We start from the raw sequence: 26561 nt of genomic DNA, 5'->3' as shown, positions 1-26561 counted from the left end.
TTTTGCCCCCACTGCTTCCCTTGGAAGGTTATTCCAAAACTTCACTCCTCTGATGGTTAAAAACCTTCGTCTGATTTCAAGTCTAAACTTCCTGGTGGCCAGTTTATACCCATTTGTTCTTGTGTCCACATTGGTGCTGAGCTGAAATAATTCCTCTCCCTCTCCTGTATTTATCCCTCTGATATATTTATAGAGAGCAATCATATCTCCCCTCAACCTTCTTTTAGTTAGGCTAAACAAGCCAAGCTCCTTAAGTCTCCTTTCATAAGACAAGTTTTCCATTCCTCGGATCATCCTAGTAGCCCTTCTCTGTACCTGCTCCAGTTTGAATTCATCCTTTTTAAACACGGGAGACCAGAACTGCACACAGTATTCTAGGTGAGGTCTCACCAGTGCCTTGTATAATGGTACTAAAACCTCCTTATCCCTACTGGAAATGCTCTCCTGATGCATCCCAAAACCGCATTAGCTTTTTTCACAGCCATATCACATTGGCAGCTCATAGTCATCCTATGATCAACCAATACTCCAAGGTCCAATTTAATACTCCAATTTAATAAAAATCACCAGAAGCAGCATGTCATGGGTAGAGTAAAGATGCTCCACTCTAATATGGTAACACTCTGTTACGTAGAGAGAGATATAATGACTATATTACTGCACGTTTCTCTTAACAAAAGCTCACTGCTGTAATGATTGTTGTTTTGTCTCTGATATTTACATGGGAAGGATTTGTAATCCTGTTAAAACTTTCTAAATAAAGAAATAAAGAAAAAAGTAAAAGAAGAATAAGCATAACTATACCATAAATAGTGTAAACTGAAATACCCCCAAGAGTAAATTACGGACCAAACTGTTGCATCCAGCATGGGTAGAAGTGTCAGAGGACAGAGTCTCCAGAGCTACTACATACCCTAGCCATGCAGGTGGGCAGGAGGGTTGGGAAATGGGTGGAGTAGAGCACAGCAAGCAGGAAGACCTTATTCTCTGTGATATTCTCAGCCAAGAGCTCAGGTAGGTCTGAGGGGGAGGTGTTTTAAGAAAAGTGGCTGCTCTGAATATCATAGGGTATAGGAACACCTTGAAGTTACTACACTGCTTCCTAAAAGATTACACATTAGGAATAACAGGATACAATTCCTTTGAAAAACAGCACATGGAAGTCAGAGCCACCAACAGTCTACCAGCTCAGATCAAACAGGCCAACACAACAGCAATTAACCCGACAATCAAAGCGGGAGTCTTCCCAAAGCAAGAATATCTCCATCCAAATACTCACACCCAAAACCAGGATACTGTTTGTTTAGTCACTATTTTGAAATGATCCTGCCAAATAAATTTTAGATTTTCTATAAAAACACAGAACTATGCTATAAACAAAGTACTTATAACCTGCAGTTCTTCTGGTACAAACAGAAAGCTTTTCCAACAGATTGCTGCCACTGTGTTTTCCTCCTGTGTTCAAACTGATAAAGTCACATATTCCTTAAAAAAATGTAACCAACATAAATGCTCTTGAATAAATGCCATTTAATTTGTACTTTTTCTTCTATACAAGAAGAATTCAGAGACTAAGAATGAAATTGAATATAGACATATAACTTAGTTTTTCTTCATTCCCATTTTATATTCAGCCTTTGTAGAGAAAGATGTTATCAGTTAAAGGTTTTAAAAAAGACCTTTACTATCATAACAGCAGCTTTTATTACCACAAGGAAAATGATTAAGGAGCAACCATCTGCAGAGGCTGTAGAAGTGAGTTACTTCTTATGATGAACTGTATATATATCAGATTCCTTGGATTTGTTAATAGAAGCCAAGTACCTGTTTGACAGTTCGGATCCATTATGTATGTATATGGTTTTAAGCAAGCAATTTTGGCAATTTTCAGAACAAAACCTAATAGGATTTAATCCTTCCGAGAAGAAGCATGATAAAAATGCTTTAAAACCTAGAATATTCAACTTCAGAAAGAAAACAATTACACTATTATGCAATAATATATACCAGAATATCCAACAACTTAAAATGGAGAGCTTTTAGCTTTCTCTTCTATGTAGATTGTTTCTATAGCTAATTTAAAACAAACAAACAAACAAAAAAACATTTTATTGGAGGAGTCAGGAACTTCTATTTGACAAACTACTAATATGCTCACCTATCGTATGTAAGCAACACACATTTGCCCTATCATAAAAGTAGGTACTGTATACACCTCTCCAATGATTACCTTTATAAAAGGTAATAGAAACTAAAAGGAAAACTTGGATACACTTGATCCCATTTAAACTGCTTGCTACATAAAGCACAAAATGACGACTATTGCCTCGTGCACTTTGAGGTTGGAGCACATCCATCCTGTCAAGGCAAAGGGTTCATTTTGATCATCTGCCTAGGAGGTTACTGAAACCAGAGGACTTGAAGAGGAAAAGAAGGATTACTTACTTGTACAGTAACCATTATTTTCTGAGATGCGTTGTATACATATACATTCTGCTGCAGGTATCTGTGCACACAATCCACTCGAGTCAGACTTTTGTCACCAGTACCACTAGGCAGCACAAGAGCCCCTGCTTGCCTCATGCCTCCATCTTCCTCTCTTTTCCTTCGCACTGCTGTATATAATTTCCAAAGTAGCAAGGAATGTGTATGTCCACAACACGTCTCGAGGAACAACAGTTATTCTACAGGTAAGTAAGCGTTTTTTCTCCTTCGAGTGACTGTGCATGTATATATTCCACTGCAGGTAACTCATCAGCAGTTCCCTTACAAGCAGAGGGACTTCAGATCATCTGAATAGAGGCTGTAACCTCAGCTTGCAAAAGTCTGCATCGTTACAAGAGGCTTGAGGAATGGCATAATAAGAGGACAGCGTATATGCAGATGACCATGTTGCTGCCTTGCAGATACCAGCTACTCGAACATTGCTCAGAAAGGCTGAGCCCTGGTGGCGTGAGCCACTATTCTCAATGGAGGAGAGATTTTAGTAAGATCATAGCAGAGCTTAATGTAGTAAAAATCCAATGTGAGATTTGCTGAGTTGACACTGATTGACCCTTAACTCTCTCATCACAGGCTATCAAAAGCCTGGGAGATCCAGGCCAAAGCTCAACGAACATCCAATGTATAAAGCAGCTCACCAGCTTTAGAAGCATGAGGTTTCAGAAAATCTCACTGGCAAATAAATAGTTTGATTTAGGCGGAAAGTGGACACTACCTTGGGTGGTTGCTTAATGGAAACCTTGTCTTTATGAAAAAACCACGAAAGAAGGATAAGCCGGGAGAGCTTGAAGTTCTGAAATGGTCCTAGCAGAAGTGATCGCCACCAGAAAAGCAGTCTTCACAGGACAACAACAATAGTGATGTTGTGGCCATAGATTCAAATAGGGGGGTGCTATGGGTTTGGAGAGGACTAGATTGAGATCCCATACCAGTACAGGATCAGACACAGGAGGATAAATGTTAAGTAGGCATTTCAAGAACCAGGAAATGAGCAGGTGAGAAAAAGTGTAAAACTCACCTACTGGTGGATGTAGTGCAGAAATGGAAGCCAGGCAAACTCTTGTGGCAATAAACAGAAAGATTGAAGATTTCAGGTGCAACAGATAGTCCAGCATACATGTAACTGGTGTGTGATGGAGCCATAAATATTGAGATTGTGCCGAAATCGAAAACCTCTTTGCTGCATACTTGGGTCTAGTGAATTCTTTTCATCTGCTTACCAAAAAGGTTTGAACCTCTGAGGAGCACAATTTCTCATGAAAATTTAACCAGAGATCATCCATGCATGTAAGGTAAAGAAATTGGAGGTTGCAATACAGAGATTTGCCTCGATTCTGGGACAGAAGATCTTCAATAAGAGGTAGAGTTATCAGCGCCCAAACAGAAAGCGGATGTAGGTCCGTGAACCAATACCATCTTGCACATGCTGTGCAAAAGGATTAATGTTGCTTTGTCTCTTTTCAGCTTCCTGAGTACCCTCTGAATGAGAAGAACTGGAGGGAATGCATATAGGAGATAACTGGATCATGGAAGAAGGCAGGCATCTGTGATGGAACCCAGACTGCAGCCCCCCTTGGAACAAAATCTTGTGCACTTCTTGTTCAGGTTGATCATAAACAAGTCTATTGCTGGATACCACCAGCAGTGGAAGATCTGAAGGAGAACATCCTTCCTGACTGACCACTCGTGCTGATGTACAAAAATCCTGTGAGGAAATCCTCAAATGTTTCTCTCGTTCCTGGAAGGTGAAAAGCCTTCAGGAAAGCATTGTGATGAATGCATAAATTCCGTAGGAGGATCACCTCCAGGCACAGCTGAGGCAATCTTGCACTTCCCTGCTTGTTCAGATAGCAATTCTTACAGACAAAACCACTGCTATGTTCTATCACTTGGTTCTTGATGGTGGACAAATATCTCACAGGCCTGGGGCACAAACACATTTATGTGGAGTGAAATTTCCTGAGATGACTAAACAGCTTGCCTCTGGAATTGACCAAGATGGGCTCCCCAAACTTTAATAGATGCATCCATTACCAGAGTCAGTCAATTCTGGGGATAAAAACAGAACTCCTTTGCACACATTGGGGGATCCAACAATCAAGAGACCGAAGCACTTATGAGGCTACACGAATCTGTATGTCTGTCCAGAAGGTGCCTGGGAGGACAATATACCGATTGGAGCCAGGCCTGCAGAGAGCAAAGATGAAGTCTGGCATGCAGATCTCCATATGTGCATTAGGCCATATGGCCCAGAAGCTGAAGCAGGCACATGCCAATGTTGTGGGGGGTGGACTTGAGGCTTTCTAAGAGAAAGGCTACAAACCGAAACCTTCTCTGGAAGGTAAGCCCTGGTTGTTATGCTGCCAAGGTCTGCTCCTATATAGATTATGTGCTGTATTGGTTGTATTTGTGATTTGTCCAAATTCAGTTTCAGGCCTAGATGGGAGAACACCTGTTAGATTACTAGAATGCTATTTTGGACATGGTCACTTGATGCTTCATGAACTAGCTGATCACCCAGGTAAGGAAATATTTTAATGTCCAAATGGTGGAAATGAGGTTGTTACTACTGTCACACACATGTTGTCGACCCTGGGTACTGATGACAGTCTGAAGGGAAGGACTGTGTACTAGTAGTGAATCGAAGATACTTCCAAGGGTAAGGATGTATGGCTACATGGAGGCATGCATCCTGTAAACTGAGATACAATTTCCCATCTTCAAGGAAGGGATAGTAGAAATGAGGGTGACCATCCTGAACTTGATTTCCTTGACGAAACAGTTCAGCTTTCTTAGCTCTACAGTGGGATAGAGGCCATAAGATTTCTTTGGGACCAGCAAGTATTGGGAATAGACACCTTTTCCTCTGTGCTGGTAAGAAACTTCTTCCATCACTCCCATTTCTAGAAGAGACCATCTATCTTGAAGTAATACATTCCATGTATTAATCCCCATGAAAGGATCCCTGAAAAGGATGGAGAATGTGGGTTGGGAAAAGAGAAGCAGGTAAACTGGATACCATTATCCCTCTTTTACCATGCTTTACCACTTGTCTGATATGATGCTTTCCCAAGCACAGTGAAAGAAGAACTGGCGTGATCCAAAGGGAGCATATATTGTTGGTATGCAGTCCCTGACCAAGAAGGTCAAAAATGATTGCTTGGAAGTTGCTGCAGTCTGCTAACCAGGGCTCCTGCCAATGAAGATGGCTGGCAGCATCGAGGAGGTCTTGACCTTCTCTTAGAGGCATACTGTGACATCTGTTGGAAACAAGGCCTTGAAGTAAGATTGCCGCCTAAACTTCTTCCTCTTTGTAAACAGAGTATAAACTCCTAATGAACTAAGCATTGCATGAAAGTCTTTCAGTGTGCACACAGAGTCGTCTGTTTCGGCAGAAAACAACTCAGAACCGTCAAAAGGTGAGCCATCTATTGTGTTCTGCAACTCTCTTGGAATGCCAGAAGCCTGTAGCAAGGAAGAAATCCAGCCTCATAAATTTCTTATCCTTGGGAGTGGTCTCCTGGTTGAATCTGAGTCCCCTGCATCACAATCAGGGTCTAGTTCCAATGCAGGTTGCATCACATATTTCAAGAGACAGACTTTAAGATGAAAGAACCAATTTTAGTCTCAGTGAGGAAAGAATTACATATTGAATAGGACAGGACAAATCAAGCAGCTCTCATGCCTATCTGTGACAGGAGAAAAGAAGCCCCGAACATGGTACACAGCTTAATACCTGGGTATTTTTTCATAATAAATCCTCTAAGTAACTACTAAAACTAAACTAAACTAAAGTATAGTATCATTAAATATTAACTACATACTAACTATACAAACTGAAGTTCTGAAAGCTGGCTAACTGAAGCAAATGCTACAGAGAGAAGGAACTGAGAGGGAGGCAGTGGCCATGCCCTTTTATGCCCTTGCCTGAGAGCACAAGGGACACCAGGATGCATGGACACTTAGAGGTACTGCTGGCAAAAGTCTCTGACTCAGGTGTATTGGGCACACAGACCATTCTCTCAAGGGTTTGGTAGAACTTCATCATACTCTTTTGCCTGCCACCATAATGATGTGGCTCCTAGCTGTCATCCTAATATATGGGGGGGAGGGGGGAGGGAGGGCTGTGACAAATGGTGCGAGAGGCAAGACTGTGGCAAAAGTCTCAGATTTACAGATTTTAAGGCCAGAAGGGTCCACTATGATTATATAGTCTGACCTTTTACATAACACAGGCCAGAGAATTTCACCCAGTAATACTTGCATGAAGTCCATACCTTGTGGTCAAGCTAGAACGTATCTCTTAGGAAGACAATCTTGGTTTAAAGACTTCAAGCGATGGGAAATTCACTGCATCCCGAACTAAATTGTTCCAGTGATTAATCACCTTAATTGTTAAAATTTGGATCTTATTTCTAGCCTGAATGTATTGTGACAGGGTCAGGCCACATGGCTACAAGAGAGTGATAGAAGGTAGATATATTAGCCCCAGATTAAGCAGGTCCTTTTTCCCTGAGTAAGATAATGGGCTGTTCCAATACAATCAGGAAGCTGCTGGAACCAATTAAGGCAGGCTAACTAGGACACCTGGAGCCAATTAAGAAGCTACCAGAATCAATTAGGACAGGCAGGCTAATCAGGGAACCTGGTTTTAAAAAGGACCTCACTTCAGTTAGTGAGGTGTGTACAAGGAGCTGGGAGCAGGAGGTGCGCAAGAAGCTGAGAGTGAGTAGGCATACTGCTGGAGGACTGAGAAGTACAAACTTTCAGGCATCAGGAGGAAGGTCCTGTGGTGAGGACAAAGAAGGTGTTGGGAGGAGGCCATAGGGAAGTAGCCCAGGGAGTTGTAGCTGTCATGCAGCTGTTATAGGAGACACTGTAGACAGCTGCAATCCACAGGGTCCTGGGCTGGAACCCGGAGTAGAGGGCAGGCCTGGGTTCCCCGCATCCCCCCAACTCCTTATTTGATATAAGAGTAGTTGACCTGGACTGTGGGTCCCACCAGAGGGGAAGGTCTCTGGCCTGTCCCCCGACCCATTAGGTGGGCCAGCAGAGACTGCGGGGATTGTTCTCCTCCTTTTCCCCAGTTGGTCAGTGATGAGGTTAGCTGAGTGAACGGCAAGTTTGTGCCACTAACAAAAGGAGCCAAACTGAGGAGTGCCGTGAACCTCTGGGCAAGCAAATCCGCCAGAAAGTGCAAAACCCACCAAGACAAAGGAGGAACTTTGTCACAGTAACTAGTTTAAACTTCCAGCCACTAGATCTTCTTATGCCTTTTCCTTCTAGATTAAAGTCCTCTACCATCAGAAATCTTCTCACCACTTAGGTACTTACGACTGTGATCAAGGCACCTCTGAACCTCTTAAGATAAACAGATCGAGCTTCTTAAGCCTTTCACTGCATAGCAAGTTTTCCAGACCTCAAATCATCATCCTTGTAGCTCTTTTCTGACCCTTTTCAATTTTTCAACATCCTTTTAGAAGCGTGAGACCATACCTAGACATATTATTCTAGTAATTGTCCAACCTATGCTGCCTCGCTATTTCTACTGGATAGTTTCTTAATTATATAACCAAGAATCATATTAGCCCTCTTAATCACAGCATTGCATTAGCTGCTCACATTCAGTTGATTAACCACCATGACACCAAGCCTTTTGCAGAGTCACCAGCTTTCCAGGATACAGTCCCCTATCCTGTAAGTGACCTAAATGTCTTGTTTCTAAGTGTATGACCTTATATTTGGCTGTATTAGAAACACATATTCAAACTCAAATCACTTAGATACATACTGATCTGGGGTAAAATGAACCTGTCATTATTTGTCACTCCAGCAATTTGGTCGTCATCTACAAACTTTACTAGCAATGAGTTTGTTTTCTTCCAGATTAGACAAAAATACTGAATTACATTGGGCCAAGAATAGATTTTTGGGGACCTCACTAACACCACACCGTTTGGATGATGATTCCCCATCTACACTTACTTTTGACTTAGAGGTCTGTCTGTTAACCAGTTTTTAATCTATTTTATATGTGCGACACTGGATTTGTATAGTGCCAATTTTTTAAAATCAGGCCTAGACAAGGAATTTGTTCTTTAAGCAGGTATCCTTCTTTAAGCAGTGCAATTCAGTCACTGACCAAAGTATTCCCTTCAATTTCTCACAAGACATAAGCTGATTATTTTATCAGGGTTTATAGTTATGGCTCTTAGGGATGCCTCAAGATGAAGGCATGGTGGAATTTGACATCTGCAACTGGAAGTCAGATTCCCTGAAGTTCATGCACATTATGACTCAAGATAATATAGTGTATTCTGATTGTAAATCGTGATATACATTTGTGTCTCCCCCCCCGTTTTTTTTGTGGACAGTGATTCAAGTCTCCTTATCCCTCAAATAGTATCTGGGTATAGTATGCTGCTATAGGGTTTGCTATACTACTTCAATGTACTGCTGAATACTTTGAATTTGGCCACTGAAAGACCCATACAATTGTAATTAAACAAAGAATACATAGGACTTTTCTGGTATTTTGTGGATGTCAACATTTTTACAAGTCATTAAAGCGATGAAAAGGATAGAGGATTTACAGATTTGCTATGTCATCAACAAGGTCTGCACTAACATTTCTAACTAGCTGAACCAGTTCACTCCATTTTCCAGATGGCTATTTATACACTTTAAATTGCTGCTGAATTTCTGATACTTTTTCTTTTTATAAGACAACTAATTCCTTTGACAACAGATTGAGTGTTCCAGCCAAATTCATTCAAATAATGTTTTTTAAAATATGTACAAAATCAATAGAAAAGCTACTTAATCCTTGTGACGTACACTTTGTTCTAAAATTCTCCACAACCCATCATAAATTAGAATATGATGTAATGAAACGGATTTTCATACTCTTGATAGAAAATGTTGACATATTAGTCACTGAATCAATTCTATATCAACACAAAATCTGTCAGTGTGGGCTGCTTTGTGTGAAATCTACTACACCTCATCTAGCAGCAAGGCTGACACCAGCCTCCACAGACATTGACATAAAATGTTTGAACAGCGCTCCTTTTACTGAAATGGAGATTTAATGTGTGTGGTCAATGGTGGCTCTTAAGTCTCTGACAACAGCATGACAGAATTTACTGCAACAAGCCATAAAAGCATGAAAAAAAGGAACATCTGACCTGTTCAAGGCCAACGGGCTAAGAGTGCTACTGAAACGTAGTAGCTTTTTCAATTTATGGTATCTAAGATGGAACATATGTAACTATTCAAAAACCATTTTCATTGAACTTCACCAAGACATTTTTTGTTGGATCATATTTGGCAATTATAATATTTGCCTGAGAACAAATAAAGCCCCAGACTTATAACTGCATTTGCACAGGCTGACTCCTGCACCTATGTGGCAAAGCACTGAAGTCAATGGGGCTCTCCTCATATGTTTCTGAGTGCAGGATCAGGATTTCAACATACAAATTACCTCTGCAAAGCAAATGCCAATGACTGCCTTTCTTTCCATATGTGCAAAGTGATTACAATCCATGATTCTAGGTACCCTGCAAGTGGATCAGTTCCATGGGATGCAGAGATAACACACATAGGAGACATTTTTCAGTAAAACCACCAGGTTGTTTTAATTTATTTTTTTCCTAATCAAGCAAAGAAACAATTTCAAACTGTGGACTCAAGTCTCCGAAATGTCAATATATGATTTTACTAAATAAGAACAACAAACACATTTAAAAAAAAAACCCTTCTGATACGTAGGAGAACAAAAAACATTGAAGTTCTCACTGCCAAAATGGACCAGTTGTGAGAACACAGGAGTAGTTAGCAAACTAATGAATACAGTATACTACTTACTAGGTCATTCATATTGGTCTGGCTGGCTGGGTGAATTTCTTCCAAGAACTCCAAGACATAAAATGTGTATCTATCCATAAGGTGAACTCCAATCCCAAGATCAGGCTGATGCTTAAAAACAAAATATACGTACTTAGAGTGTTCCATAGCAAAAACCTGATGGGAACGGAGCAAAACAGGACCATGCAAGTGTTCAAACCTATGAATTATCTTTACTGTTAGTCAAATTATCAGAAGTATGCAAAAAAAATTACTAACCATCAAAAAACCCCCAATAGACTGTGTAAATTAATCTTTATATTGTATGTTATCTTCACCTTTTAAGACCAAATTCTGACTAGCCCTGTCTTTGCCTGGTTGAAGGGAGCCTATTCCTCCATTATGCACCTGTGCAGAACTCGGGTAGGATCCTCCCACTATGGCTTCTTGAGCATGAGAAGGAGCGTGGGGGAAGATAGTCCTGTGCAGCTCCAGGAGGCCATGACCAGTTGCAGTAGGCACATGAGTAGAGCCTAATTTTCAAAGATGTTTAACACCTACTGGGGCTATGGTGCTCATTACCTTTAAAAAAAAAATCAATCTACAGAATAGGATGGTTTCACAAACTGCGACTGTCTCATGAGGCCATAGCCTAAAGTCAGAAAGATGAAGGTAAGCCACTTGCAGGTTTAGGGAGAAGATGACTAATGTCCCTCTTCAAGTGCGCTAGTCATTGTACTATAAATCACATTTTCTATTCTCTATTGTTACATTGCAGAAAAAAGGTATTTATCATTACGTTCTTTAATTCATCATTTTATGTCTGAATTGAAGACTTACTGAAAATCAAATTAGGGGGGTACATTAGCCTGGTGGGCAATTGACATTCCAACACTTTTGGACAGCACAACAAAACATGAAAAGTACATCAAACATTATATGAGTGATGGTTTAGAGGCTAAACACCCTTTATGTTGTTAAGCAGTTAAGGGGGAGATTTTCAGAAGTGCCAAAGAAATGTAGCAGCAGAACTGAAAGTTAATGGGACTTGTGATCCTAAATCCTTTGGACACTTCTGAAAATACCCCCTTTACTCTACCTCCAACTACCCTACCCATAGGAACACTAAGCCTATGGTGGGGAGCTGTACCTATAGAAACCCTAACCCTTACTCCAAGTACCCTCCCCATAGAAACCCCAATGCTAGGGCACAGAGCCCTACCCACAGGAACTGTAACCCTATATCCAAGCACCCTACTCATAGGAACCCTAACCCTAGTTCCAAATACCCTATCCATAGGAATCCTAACCCTAGCTCCAAGTCCCCTACCCATAGGAACCCTAACCCTACCTCCAAATACCCTACCATAGGAACCCTAACCTTGGCTCCAAGTATCCAACCAAACTCATACTTACTGAAAGTGAATCTTCTCCTACTTGGCTACTAGCCAAGGCCATTATATTTGGAGAATAAAATCGTTCATACATTGATGCTCCTTGGCAGGTATCAATAATAAACAGCAATTCATTGTATCTGAAAGAAATAAAACAGCTTTCACATTTGGCATTCTGTAGATTATGTCTTCATTCATACAACTTCACTGCATAGTTACCAAGATATGTAATAGAGAGCCAACTGGCTGAACATTTCAGACATTTTATAATTAATAAGAAGCACATACAGCTGTTGAACCATGGTAACTCATTTGTGTGGCTGAAGATTAGAATAGATTTCTTTCTCCTGTGGAAAGGAGAGCTTCAAGCAATCTCAAGGACAACAGCTATTTAATACCACTGCTGGGGTGACAGTAATTTTTTGCATTTTTAAACCACATTCAGAATAAAAATAATTAATTTTGCCACCCTTCACAAGAAGAGCGTGCTGTTTAGACAAGAATTAAATGGAGGAATGAAAGGCTACAAGCCAAGTATTACATCCGTTGGTAACATATTGTATTTAATCTCTAAGTAATCAATTTTTACCTTCTTTTCTGCCACATTTGTTCAAAGGCATCAGCAAGTTCTACATTAGTGATTTCTTCAGAATCCTGAAATTTCAAGAAACCATTTCCACCATGACCTTGTAGAAAAATTCACAAGGTAAATAAGCATGTACATTAAAGAGAGAAGTATAATATATACAAATATGGTTGCCAAAAGGCCAACAGAAACAGCTTAAATGCAATCCTTCTCCCTCTTTGGTGTGGGATGACAAGACACGATTCGAGGGTAATGAGGACAGTATACGTGTATGGTTTAACCTGGAATACATCTATTCATTCATAAATTAATAGATACTGCATTAAAGATGCTTCCTTGATTACTATTTATGAAAAACCCCTTCACATAGTAATGATTTTTGTAACTTCCAGAGTCATTACAAATTAGGCTCTCTAGACCATATGCCCAGGGTTGTGGAATACAAGTGAGAGACCCAGATTTTTAAGTGGTGCAGCAATCTTAGTTATCAGAACTTTTTGCATTGATTGTTTTTAATACTAATAATAATGGATGTTTTGCTCAAACTAATGTGAATCCATAATTACTTGTGTATTTGTTTTACTTATTTTTCCAGCGTTATTTGGCATTCTGATGAGATTTCACTCTGCTACTGTGCAACAAAACAAACAAATTCCTGTAATTACCTGTCATATATATTAGAATATTGCTTCTGTCATCAGAAAGTAGGCGCTTGGATCGAGGTGTGCTTGGTGGGATTCTTCCTGTTAATACGCGCAAGAAATTCTCCACAGTAACCTACAAACATCGAAATGAAGTAATTTCTAACTATCATAAGGGATATCTATTGACCACTACTATATGGGGTTCCATAAAATGATACAAACTATGCACTATATATAAATAGGTCCACCAATAGATGGTATAAATTGCATTACCAGATTTTTTCTATTCAAGGTTTTACTGTGCTACTGCTCACCAATCAGTTTTTTTATTGCCCCATTAAAATCAACCTGTTGCTTTACTGTATTTGAAAACAGTTTCATCAAACACACTTCTATGACCATTATAGTCTTTTAATACTTCTTCATTGATCTGAACATCTGTCACACTATAGTGTGCATCTTTACTCCGTCAATGCTACTTATGCATTCACAAAACACTGCAACATTAGTATGTGTTACCATGGAAAAATGTTAATAAATACTCTAAGGCTTAAATTCTCTGTGCATCTCAGGCAAAGAAAAGATTCCTGTGGCACAAACATCGAAAAGATCAGATGTAGTCCATCTGGACACCAATCATAAAACATCTGATTAAACATTAGAACTACCTGTTCTGAATGCAGATTTACAACACTCAAAATGTTACCAACAAAATTCAGACTCATGACAGATAGGGGTTTTTTTTTTTTTGTTACTATAATCTTTCAACATGCACTTTATGTTCTCAGGACATTAAAAATCAGAGAGCACGACATCTTCTGTATACTCTAATAGGCAAATATGGTACAGGGTTTAATTTGTTCCTGTGCAATATACATTTTTGCTTTATAAATCATTTTACTATGTGATATTAATTAAAGTCAGTCCAGTAAAGACTCAGAAAAAAAAATTTGCAGCAAGAATTGTTTTCTGAAAACAAGAACGTGGTAAAGTGCTGCAGATATTTCCTTTTACTAGCTGTTATAAAGTGGTTAGAAATGGGTTACTTACAAAAAGGACATGTTTTATTTGGAAAAAATAAAAACAAGTATTTAAAAAAGAAGATGTTGAACCTGCAACGTGCAGACACACACCTGCTTAACATCAAAGCTTATGAAAGTGTTAGCAGTTTAACCAATCATACAATCTACAGTACTTCAACAAAATGGAAAACCCAGTAACATTTTTATATTGTTAATATAGTCGGAGATCCTCACAATCTCCTAACCACAACTCTCAATAAAAACAGCAGCAACAACAGTCATGGGAATGAATGCTTTCATTAAAATAGCCAATAACAATATATAATAATAAATTCTAACTGGTTAGAAAGACACACAAAGTTGCAACAAGTTATGAAACCTCAGTAAGAGTTTTCTTTCTATTATATATATCAATTGAGAATAAGGGCCTGATCCATAATCCAGTGAAGTATATGGAAATACTACCACTGACTTCAATGGATCAGGCTTTAAAGCAACACTTAAGAAAAATCTGGTTAGATAAACAAAGCATTGTTACCTCATAGCTTCTATAGTCCACTTCCACATCATCCCCATAAACATTTAGCTCCATGTTTTTGTGACTAAACACAGTTGCTGGTTTGGGATTCCTGGGATTACATGCCATATCATCTGCCAGCATCAGGACAATGTGACTGGGAAAAACAAAACAACACAATTTCAGATATTCTATTTTAATATAATAAACAAAAGGAAGACTGCAAATAATGAAGCCAACAAACATGACCCATTACGAGAACCCTGCAAATCTGTGGATATCCGCTTTATATCCGTGGACTATGCTTGCTGATCGCAGATCGTCTGAAGATAAAAAATTTTGTATCCACGCAGGACTCTACTCATTATTGAAACAAGATTCTATGGCATTTAGAAAATTGCCTGGAGTACAAGTTACTTTGGTAATACCTTATTTCCCCAGGGAACCTGTTACCATCACAACACTACCACATAAAGCTTTTTGTTTGTTACCGTAACAGAATTATTTGTTTAGCACTAACAACATGCTCAACGTCATACAGTACTTCACAAAAAAGGATGGCTGCTGCCTCAAAGAGCTTAAGGACTCAAAGTCAAACAGAAGGTGGGTCACACTTGAAAAAAGTGTCTAGTTCCAAGTACCAAGTTCCAAGACCCAACTGTTAAGCCCTATGAATACATTCACTGATATTAACACCTAAGGATTATTCTGAACTGCACCAGCAGATTTTTTTTTCTCTTCACGCACAACCCCTTGGGCACAGCAATTTCTCCTCAGAATATGAAGAATAACGAAGAATGAGGACAAGTCTTCCAGGATGTAGTATTACTCCAGAAAGAAGCTTTCCTCCTACTAGCACAAATTACTGACCTGGTGAACATTTTCCCTTCTTATTATTAGACTTGATTAAATATTAATATGACTCAACTCAGGATAAAACAAAGTGAGACAATAAAAAGGGAAGAGATCTGCTGCTTTCCACAGACCCGAGTTTTAATTGTTGAAAATACCAGACGTGCACATGGCAAGAAATTAAGGGCACCTAGACAGCTCTATCCAGCATCAGACATACTCATACTATAAATATACTCAAACAGATAGCCTGTCCTGATACAAAGTACAGGCAGGGTATAAAAATGTTTCTCAGTCAGCCTGTGTGCAGTCACACAGCTGGGATTCTTTCTTCCTTTCCCAACTGTGACTTTCAACTGTGACTAAGAATGTTGGCTTCCTCTGACGTACTGAAAATGCTTGTTCACTCAAACCAGTTTAGCTCTTGTCTGTGGCTACTCTAAGAGCACCTTACCAGTATAGAAATACCAGTGTACTATACCACCAATGCATTCCTAGTGTAGACTCAGCTATATCAAAATAGTTAAAACACTCCAGGGAGCAAAACAAGCTATGCTGTTAAAAATGCTGAACTCTGTTGGCATAGCTGCATCTATGCTAGGGTCTTCTATTGTTACAGCTATGTTGATTAAGCATTAGACCTTTTCACACCCCTGACATCAGCTGTGCTGGCAGATGTCTGTAGTGTAGTCTTGACCGTCATCTTGCCAAACAGAAACAGCAGAGCAATTAATCCCAAGATCCGTTGACATAGTTTTGATAAGCAGAAAGCTTATTTTCCTTTCAATGAGGTTGTGTGTCTAGTGATCAGTCTTGTACCCACAGAAGTCAATGAGCGTTTTATCACTGACTCAACTGACAGCAGGATCCTACCCATAGGCTGAGAAAAATTACACATAGTGAATAGGCAGGGCATAAAAGATTGAGTCCTGGAAATATAAATAGTGCATAAGAGCATGGATTTACCCCTAATTTACACACCAACCCATCATGTGCACAGTCACGCAGGGACAGAACTTGAGCAGACTTCTTATTAGGGACACTTCAGGTAAATGACAACATATCACCACTCAAACAAGGTCCCAGTCCAATAGGACCTCCTTCCCCTTCTGAACACCACAAATAAACCCCCAAACTTAGGCTGTGTCTTTACTGACACAAAAAGCTGTTTTTTAAAGTGAGATCACTAACACACGATAGTTATATCACTGTAAAATCCTAAGCAGAGACAAGGCACATGCCATTTTTACCATGAGGTTGCCAGGCAAGGTCAGCACTATAACCCACCACAGCTAATACCTGTTAGTTATCTTGCCATTTCTAACAATTTTTTTTTTGTCAGTGAAGACCGTCTTAGATGAGCAAGACATTAGCTTCTAAGGACATTAGTGCCCTGATTCTACCCCTTCCAGCATAGTTATTGCATGCATGTTATTTTATCCAGATTGTGTAGTTTAGTAAGATAGTCAGGGTCAAATCTGGAGCTACAGCACCTTACACCAGCTGGGGATCTGGTCCTCACTGTCCCTTGGGAACAAAAAGTTCTGGTAGGACCCAATATAAAGTAAGAGCTTTTTAAAACAAAACAATCTAAGACCCTTGCATGTAAATCCAACCAAAACAGGAAAGACTGCTCTGCTCAGTCTTTCAATGCTCCCTATCCACTTCAAAGAAGTGTGTATTGTCAAGTCCCCAATAGATCTCATCTACACTGTGGACCTTGGCTAATTTGAGCTTATTAACACAAACACAGTTTGGACAGAAGACAACGCAAAGAAAAACATAACACAATTTTTAAAACGTAGAGAGCTGCTATTTGGAAAGTTGAGTGAAGAAAGAATGCTCACAAATCAAAGATTAAGCTTTCAGCATTTTAATAGTAGCCCATGATCACAGAGCAATCAGCAGGTTAAAATTTAAAATAAAAAAAGGCCAAAAAGCATGAGAAGACATTATTGAATACCCACTGAAGACAACCCTTCACACATTAGCAATTCCCCTGGGATACCCTGGGCTGAGCTCTTAAAGAACACTGAATGTATCCGATGAAGTGAGCTGTAACTCATGAAAGCTTATGCTCAAATAAATTTGTTAGTCTCTTTGTTAGTACTCCTTTTCTTTTTGCGAATACAGACTAACACGGCTGCTACTCTGAAACTACAGCTGTCGACATTATAAAGGGAACATAGATCTCAGCATTATAGTCTCACCATGGTACTACTTTAATAAAATAGGGAGATGTTAACTTAATGCGATCTTGGCTTTTTCATGATGAAACAACCAATTCCTTTTCAGTGTCAGCCATGGTAAAAAGAAAAGGAGTACTTGTGGCACCTTAGAGACTAACAAATTTATTAGAGCATAAGCTTTCGTGAGCTACAGCTCAGCTCACGAAAGCTTATGCTCTAATAAATTTGTTAGTCTCTAAGGTACCACAAGTACTCCTTTTCTTTTTGCGAATACAGACTAACATGGCTGCTACTCTGAAAGCCATGGTAAAGATTCTCCTAGTTTTTCCATTCTGACATAACATAAAACTGAGATTGGAATTGCCAAAGGAGTTAGGTGCCTAGTTCCTACTGACATCCAATGGTATTTGAGCACCTCTCTCTTCGGACGGTCTGCTCAGTTTTTCTAGAAACGTAACTATTTACCAAAACAGTTATACCAGTACAACCTAGTGTGGATGCAGTTATACCAGAATAAAGATGCCTTATACTAGTATTGCTTATTCCCCTTCCCACATGACACCTTTATACTGATATAATCATATCAACACCATGGAGTTTGTGCCATTTTTCACTACCCTGGTGTAGTTAAAGCAGCACAACTTGTGCATGCAGAAAAGGCTCCTGGCTCCTTTGAAACTCCCAGCCAAAATAGTCTTTTTTTTAATATAGGTTGTGACATGCAGGAGCTTCTTTGTTAGACACCAGTTATTTAGAGGTCTTCACTCTAATTGTGTGCCCTTGATTTAGCTGAAGCCCTGCACTTGTACTGTGTTTAGTCTTGCTCATTAAGTGATGTGTTTTCTAATCAAAAGACATATTAAAAAGACATTAGTTATGTTAGACATGAAATTGCAATACAGTAACAGGTACATGTTAAAGAGTTGCACTATCAATTCTGAATACATTTTACCAATTTTCTCACATTGTGCATTCACCAAACTAATTAGCAGTGCAATTAAGTGGTTAGTTAGCATCACATCATTTGATCTAATTATCCATTTCTGTTTGGAATCATCAGGGTACATATTTTTTTTCATTTTCCTTTCCAATAATATTGTTCCAATTTTCAGTAAATTAAGTCTGTGCTCTCTACCTTTTACTTTATTATGAAACGAAGAGACCAGCATTTTATTCCTGTTTCAGAAGATGAGACCGAACTTTTACTTTAATATCCAAGTTTAAACAATTGTGCTCGTCAAGATTCTCTTACCTATCAGGAATGCCTAGTCTCTTGACGCTTCTGTAAACTGAAAGTGTATTCGCCACATGACGGTAGTTAAACCAGAAGCGAGATGTACATACCTTTAAGTGTTAAAAGAAATAAATGCATATTAGAAGATATAAGAAATGCATTCTGAATTAGTATATGCATCAATGGATATTGATGGCTGAGATGCCAAAAAAACTTGTCACCCAGCAATCAGGGCCTAGCAACTGCAAGAAATCAATGCCGTAAGTAATACACACTTTCTCTGCAGAAAAAGCTTTTTCAAATTTTGAAAATAAATGTTAACGTATAGAGCCACAGAGAACACTTTCATTTAAAACTGGATAAAGTACTTTAAAAAAAAAAAAAAGTACCATAGGGAATAATCCAGCACTGACAAATGGATTAGCTAGATTATTTAATGTCTTATCCATTTCAAATTTCTATGATTGCCCTGTTGCGGTAAAGTGTAAGCAAATGAATACAAGGTCCACATGTAGAAAGAGGGAAACTTTTGCTGGTGGAATCTGGTTTTTAGGGAGTCAACTATAACAACAACATTAGAGTTGGGCCCCAGCCATAAAGTTTGACTAAGAACTCCCACACAATTTAGGAATGTTCACATTCCAGTATGGGGGCCCATTTTCAACCAATATGTAAGGTTTTTTTAAATACAAGTAAGCATGCAACTACAAGAAGAGTGTCAGAAGAAACTTTCAGAAATTGATTAAAAAGCAATAATTGTATTATATGTTATAGAGCTTTTGAACAGACAATGACTAAATAAATATAAATATTAATGGCCAAGATACTATGATAGTTGGAAAGAATCTTTCAGATGCATGGAGCAATATTAAAACCTGTAAGCGAGCTTACTACATCAAGCATGTGTCCTGCAATCCTCTGTAACAGAGGCATGAGAACTGAAACAAAAATCATAAATCACAGACTTAAAACTTAAAAAAAAAAAAATCATTTCTGTCTGAAGACATTTCACTTACCATTTTTAAAAATTACATCTAAATTTAACATAATTCAGATTAGAAAAAAGAACTATAGTTCCTCTGTGCATCACATAGCATTTTCTGTAGAGCCACTGGCAGTTTTCCCTTTATAGCCAGTTAGCCAGGATATTTTTTTTTCTGGCTCTTTTGAACAGAAGAGGAAAGATAAGACATTTTAAAATAGAAGAAAACAGGATTGTATTGCCACACAGAAGGAGCAGGGAGGATTTGGGATCATGTATAGTGAATCTACAATTCTTTTTTAAAAGTTGACTAGATGTAGAAACCAGTTTAAAAGTTTTGCTTTGTATCATTTTTACTCTGAACCTGGCTCATGAAAAATTAAACAACTTAATTTTCAGTGAGAATCATAAGACCCCTACCTTTTGCCTTCCCCAGCTTCCTGAGAGATTTCTGTCCTGCCCAGCTGGTTTTTAAAGCGAGGCTTTTAAAAGGGGCCTAATGGAGTTAGGCAGACAACTCCCCTTGATGGCAAGTTAGGCTCCTAAGTTACTTAGAAGCTTTTGAGTATTATAATAGAGTTACTATACTGGCTGGCTCTGTGTGCATTACACATCCAACAACAGCCCTGAAAGGGTGTGACCCCTCCGAGAGGAGAACCCAGGACATAATCCTGAGAGGAAGAGGGGAGGGTGACCTTCCTGCCTGAGGGAAGATGCAGGGTTCTAGGTGTCAGCACCATCACCAGCAGGAGGAGATCAGCTTCTGCAACCTGTTCCAGTAATAAAACACATGTTCTTTTATTTACCTAGTTCATGCCTGCGTCACCATTTCAGGACTTTGCCACTTGTGCCAACCCACAAGAGAGGACCAGGTCATGAAACATTTCCCTAAACATACTTAAAGTTAAGCACATTTAATTGCTTTGTTGAATTATGACCCCAGGCCCTTTCTGAAGTGTGAACTAAGGCTCTAGCTTCCAACCAGGCTCAAGCTGTCTCCAGAACAATCAGTGAGAGCCATGAGAGTAGCTGCTATTTAGCACAGCAGTAAGTATCCTTGGAAGGCTGATCAACACAAGAGACATTTGTTAGATTAAAGCTACTAGAAGAGCTCTGAGAAATCATGATCAGATAGAAGAAACTGCCCAGCCTCAATTAAATAAGATTCTGCAATAAGTACGGATTAACAAAGTACACTAGCCAGGAGGCAAGATACTTAGCTTAAAAAAAAATCTTTAAAAAGAAGTATTTTGAGATAGGAGATGATCACTAAAGGGGCATCTTCTGAAGCTCTTGAGTTTTGTTTATATAGCTATCAGTGATGAGTACAGTACAAAGACTTAGATAACAAAATAGTAACAATAGACTTCTCTTCTATGGCATTTTTCTTTTGTGAACCTCCAAGTACTTTAATTCATTTATTTTATACCTCAAAAGTGGTGTTATCACTCCTATTTTATAAATGGAGAAAATGAGGCATAGCTGGCATGAGGCCAGAGCCTAAATTTCGGGGCAATTTGGGAGAGCACGGAATACAGTCTGGCCACAAGTAACTTCCTCAGGGTCACACAGGAAATCAGTGGCAAAGACCAGGATAGAAAGCAGGTCTCTTTGTGCCTTCAGCTCCAAGAACTTTCTACTTCCCTTATTATTATTATTACCAGTTTGTATCAAGAGTACTGCTCTGACCAAAGAAAATTGTATTTTAATTCTCTGCTTGCTTTTAACATTGAAATAGAAACAGGTATTTAATGTTAATAATTTTAAGTTTGTGCATTAGGGAATAAGAGAATGATTCTTATTCTTTCAAATTAATTATCTATTTGTCTTTTCTTGAATTATTTTTCTATATTTTAATACTTAGAAAAACCAGCGTCATGCCTGACTGCTCACATAATATTTTAGAACTGATCATTAGTCATTATGCTCAGAAAGCCTGATTAAAAACTGATGGAATAATACGATCCGAAGTTACCCAGATAAAAAATTAAGACAAGTAGTTCTTATCCTAAGTATTATTTTAGGAGTTTAGAATAAAAAAAGAAGAAAGTTTGTTGTCAGAAGTTAGCAAATTTCAAAACAAACAAAAAAATCAGGAAGATGTTGTACCTTTCTAACCAAGCAAATGTTTAAAAAAAAAAAACCAACCATGACTGTAATAATATACAGCATAATCATTTGTTTTCATTCTAATTGGAATTTTAATTTTATAAATACTTCAAATGTGCATTAATGTTCTGGATGCTTGTAATTAAGTTATGCAGACGAGATAATGGTAATGTAGTATAGCAAACTGGCAGGCAGGGATAACTCAAAGTCATGCTATACTTACTTCCAGCTCTTGATCTTGCTGCATATGGGCAGACTGCAATGCAACAACTGCAGGATCACTGTTTTATTTAAGAAGATTGAATACAAAATGCTTACCAAAACTGCCCAGTTATTTGTGTGCCCACTTCTAAAAAACTGTTCTGCTTGGTCCTGCAAGAGACAAAAAATATTGGAACACTAGTGTAGAAACAAGCTTAGGAAAAAAAACTACAATACAGCACTTTTTTTTTTGGTTAGTTCTATAAATGTTAAATGTCATATAGAATTAAAACCTTAAACCAGCTAAACAGAAAACATGACTTCTGGTTTATAATACCCCTCCTGATGCCTGAGAAAAGGATCTATTCTATATTCTGTTTGGGCTGTTCTGTCCACATATTAAAATCAGACAAGTAATCTGGTTCTCTCACAAATTCCTTATCAAAGTTTGGAAACACTTGGCTGGCAATGAAAACAAAACCAGAGAAATTCAGAGTGGTAGTGGTGATGGAAAGAGAGAGGCAGCAAACTAGGATAGGAAAAAATGGAATGAAAAAGAAACATTGCGTTCTGTCCAAGAGGGCAATATCTGGGAAAGATTAAAATCCCAGAAACTTTCCGTTTACAAGTCTCTAATCACGTGTTAAACAATGACTCCACAAATCATCCGAATCCAGGCTAAAAAAAAAAAAATATGGAAGGTGATTTAAGCATTCAAAATCTATCCTGTGCTAAAGCGAATGGAAGAATAGAGTGATAGGCTCTGTTAATTTAATTTTTAAAATACCCCCCCCCCCAAACATATTGTTCTATTTTAGAGAACACTCCTAGGAACAGATGAAATGCTTCATCAGCCCTCAAACCTTCCTTAAAGTGAAGAGCCTTGGATAAGTTTTTCCTTGCACTGTCTCCGCACCCTTAAAGAATACCAAATAGGAAAATAAAAGATCCCACACATTTAAATCAGCTTTAAAGTAAAGACCAGATTATGTTGGACCTTCTAACGTAGAAGCACAAGTACAACGATTAATAAACAATGATAATAGCTTTATGTAGTGTTGTTGTAGCTGTATGGGTCCCAGGATATTAGAGAGACAAGGTGGGTGAAGTAGTATCTTTTTTGGACCAACTTCTGTAGTTGAAAGAGACAAACTTTTGATCTACACAGAATTCTTCTTTGTAGCTCTGAAGAGTAACTTTACAAGAATCTAAAATTAGTGTATTTAAAATGCTTGATCTTATTTCCATTACCCTATTTTGTCACATTTTATTAATCTTGTTAAGTGTGCATTATAGAAATCATTTGACAGTGAAGTTTTCTGCTTTATCAAAATGTTAATATGGGATTGATATTAGACTATAAACATCATATCTGGATTTAAAATGAGCTGTATGTAAAAAAGTATAATTACTGAAACATGAAAAAGGCAAAATTGTAACGATTCCTGATCAAGGGACAATATTTGATTAACTCCTTCAGTTTATAAAAACATAAAGCTCTGAAAAATTCACTTGCAACACATACCCAAATTGACCATAATATATCTGGATTGATCACAAAAGTTTACTAGAAACTGAGAACCACAACTGGCAAATAACTCAAAAGGATTATTAAAAAAAACCCTCCCTATATTATATTCTCTATTCAAAGAGAACTGGTACATGGAAATGAATCTGAAAATTAATTCTGATGCAGCTGAATTACTTGTTTATACTTATTATACAGTTTAAGCAAGACACGGTGCATATAAAAACGTAAGAACTGCCATACTGGGTCAGACCAAAGGTCCATCTAGCCCAGTATCCTGTCCTCTGACAGTGGCCAATGCCACAGGTGCCCCAGAGGGAATGAACAGAACAGGTAATCATCAAGTGATCCACTCCCTTTCACTCATTCCCAGCTTCTGACAAACAGAGGCTAGGGACACCATCTCTGCCCAGCTTGGCTAATGGCTACCGATGTACCTATCTTCCATGAATTTGTCTAGTTCTTTTTTGAATCCCGTTACAGGGTTTGGCCTTCACCACATCCTCTGGCAAAGAGTTCCACAGGTTGACTGTGCATTGTGTGAAGAAATACTTCCTTTGGTTTGTTTTAAACCTGCTGCCTATTAATTTCATGTGGTGCCCCCTAGTTCTTTAGAATCAGTTATTTCCATCTTTTATAAGCTTAAGGTGTACTTTGACATAAATCTGTGTATTCATACGGTGAGAGTTGGTCTACTGGGAGGATTTTCCAAGCTCAGGAATAGGAGAAGCAAGCAAATAACGAAAAACAAGACCGGCAGGGATTATCCTTCAGTGCTTGGGCTAGAAGGGGTTGAGGGCAGCTCAAGGTATCTAGAGGTTTAAAGGGCATTTTAGAGCAAGAAATAGGGAATCACAAATGCTTATGCTCTAATAAATTTGTTAGTCTCTAAGGTGCCACAAGTACTCCTTTTCTTTTTACAAATAAATAAGAAGCTCCAGCCTCCCAGGAAGCAGGCGACAGATCTGACGGCGTTTGGCAGAACTTTACGCACACGAGGGAGAGGAAGGGGCGGACGGGCGGGGTTATAGCCTCTCCCGCAACGCTGCGGGGAGGGCTGCGGCGGCGTATCCCTCCCCAGCACAGCAGCCGCCCCCGTGCGTGGCGTCAACGCAGGGGCAGGTCCACCGACTCAGCCCGGGCAGCCCGCGGGCCTGGAGCGCAAGTCACCCCCACGGGGCCAGGGGCGGTGCGGGGCGGCCCAAGGCGCTTCCCCCCCGCTCCCCTACCTGGATCCCGTCAGTAGCCGCCGAGCCGCAGCACACCCACAGCAGGGCGGCTGCCGCCGGGAGCCAGCGGGGAGCCGCCAGGGCAGCGGCCATAGGCACCGGCTTCACAACAGGAAGAGGCGGGGGAGGACCCAACCCCGCCGTAAAGCAGCTCCGGGCCGCCTGTGGGAGCCTCCCCGCTCCCATCGCCCCGCCTCCCCACGGCTGCGGAGCGGCTCAGTGCCTCGCTCTGTGGCTGGGCGTGCTGAGATACCCCGTGGGAGTCCGCTCCTCCCGCCTCCTCGGCTGTCTACACGGGCTCTTCCCCCCAGTGATTAGAAATGGCGGGAAAAACGTATCCCGGGTAAGTACAGATCATAGCGCCTAAGATTAGGGCTCCTAGCCGCTTAGTCTCTAAGGTGCCACAAGTACTCCTTTTCTTCCAGCCACTTGGGTAACACAAAACAAATAGGTTTCAGAGTAGCAGCCGCCTTAGTCTGTATTCGCATAAAGAAAAGGCGTGCTTGTGGCACCTGCTGGGGGCAACGGGGTGGAGAAGTAGAAAAGTTTATTTGAAGCTTCAAGCGGTACAGGGAGACAATCTCAAATCCTGCACGCCAGCGCCAGCAGTTACACATATTTTAATACATTTATTCTTTAGCCTACTTATCCAATAGCAAGCTGCCCTAAGTATCCATATAGCCAATCCAGTATACCAGCCAGTTCCCCTTTTTTCCTCTTATCATCTATTCCCCCATATATGGAGTTTTGTTCAACACTATCTAATGTTCCTGTCCTGCTTTATCTAATCTTGCTCCAGCCAGTCTGTGCCTGCAATACACTGTTGCAAATTTCTCAGCGAGAAGGCTGTGAGTATCTCCAGGCAGAAAAGGGAAGGGGGGGGCCATCTGGGCCTAGAGCGAGGGGGCTTCATCGACACTAGTGGTCTTCCATCCCCTTGCGTTACCTAATGGCCATGCCTGGTGTCCCCAACACACCTTAGAGACTAACAAATTTATTTGAGCATAAGCTTTCATGAGCTACAGCTCAGTTGCTGGGGGAAGAATGAACATTCATTTAGAGAACCAAGATAGTGAAACAAGAACATAATGGAAAGCTCCTTTAAACATTCACTGTACACACACACACACACACACACACACACACACACACACACACCCCCCCCCCCCACCAAAAACTTCATGATTGCAGAGTAAAGCATTCAAGTATTAGGAAATGCCATACTTATGGGGTGGGATTCACAAGGGGGATTTAGGCACTGCGATGATCAGGGTTGTTACACCTAACTTTTAGGTGCCTTGGCACCTAGTGAAATTCACAGCCCTAAATTGTGGGCCCCAAGGTTCCCACATGGGGAGAGAGTTAAGTGTCTAAACATGGAATTCACATAGGGTCTAAACGTGGGATTCACATATTTTATAGGGACAGTCCTGACTCTTGGGTCTTTTTCTTATATAGGCTCCTATTACCCCCCCTCCATCCCCGTCTCTATTTTTCATATTTGCTGTCTGGTCACCCTAGATTCACAAAAGCCAGCAACCTGAGCAGAAAGCTGTCTAAATTAGCCAGTAGGAAATGCTGAAGAAAGGGGGCTTCCCCCCTTTCTCCCCTCAAAGGGAGTTAGGTGCCTATATTCATTTGGGATCCCCAACCATTCTCTTCTGGAATTAAATCAGGTCAGCCCTTTTCCAAGAAAAAGGGAGAAAGTGCAACCCTAACAGCCT

At 39.7% G+C, this 26561-nt stretch overlaps 1 protein-coding gene across 5 annotated transcripts in view; it reads right to left on the bottom strand.

Moving 5' to 3' along the window:
- The window catches only part of PIGK (phosphatidylinositol glycan anchor biosynthesis class K), a 132453-nt gene extending 107347 nt beyond the window's left edge, over positions 1-25106 (bottom strand). For 4 of the 5 annotated variants that reach the window (XR_006273652.1, XM_043490483.1, XM_043490482.1 and 1 more), the window contains exons 1-8: positions 24838-25038; positions 22198-22251; positions 18807-18898; positions 14535-14670; positions 12996-13107; positions 12334-12430; positions 11767-11884; positions 10372-10482 (exon numbers count right to left, since the gene is read on the bottom strand). Coding sequence is in view for 4 of the 5 variants with exons in the window: in XM_043490483.1 (XP_043346418.1) it covers positions 10372-10482; positions 11767-11884; positions 12334-12430; positions 12996-13107; positions 14535-14670; positions 18807-18898; positions 22198-22251; positions 24838-25023 (906 nt within the window). In the remaining variant the exon portion in view is untranslated. Of the gene's footprint in view, positions 1-10371; positions 10483-11766; positions 11885-12333; positions 12431-12995; positions 13108-14534; positions 14671-18806; positions 18899-22197; positions 22252-24837 lie in introns of all 5 variants that reach the window. The other variant, XM_038414421.2, reaches the window with a different exon arrangement.
- Positions 25107-26561: the final 1455 nt, after the last annotated feature.

Source organism: Dermochelys coriacea, chromosome 8 (genome assembly GCF_009764565.3).
Source record: "Dermochelys coriacea isolate rDerCor1 chromosome 8, rDerCor1.pri.v4, whole genome shotgun sequence".
Lineage (NCBI taxonomy): Eukaryota > Metazoa > Chordata > Testudines > Dermochelyidae > Dermochelys > Dermochelys coriacea.
Note: the sequence above shows the minus strand (reverse complement) of the source record. Positions and strands in the feature narration are given on the sequence as shown.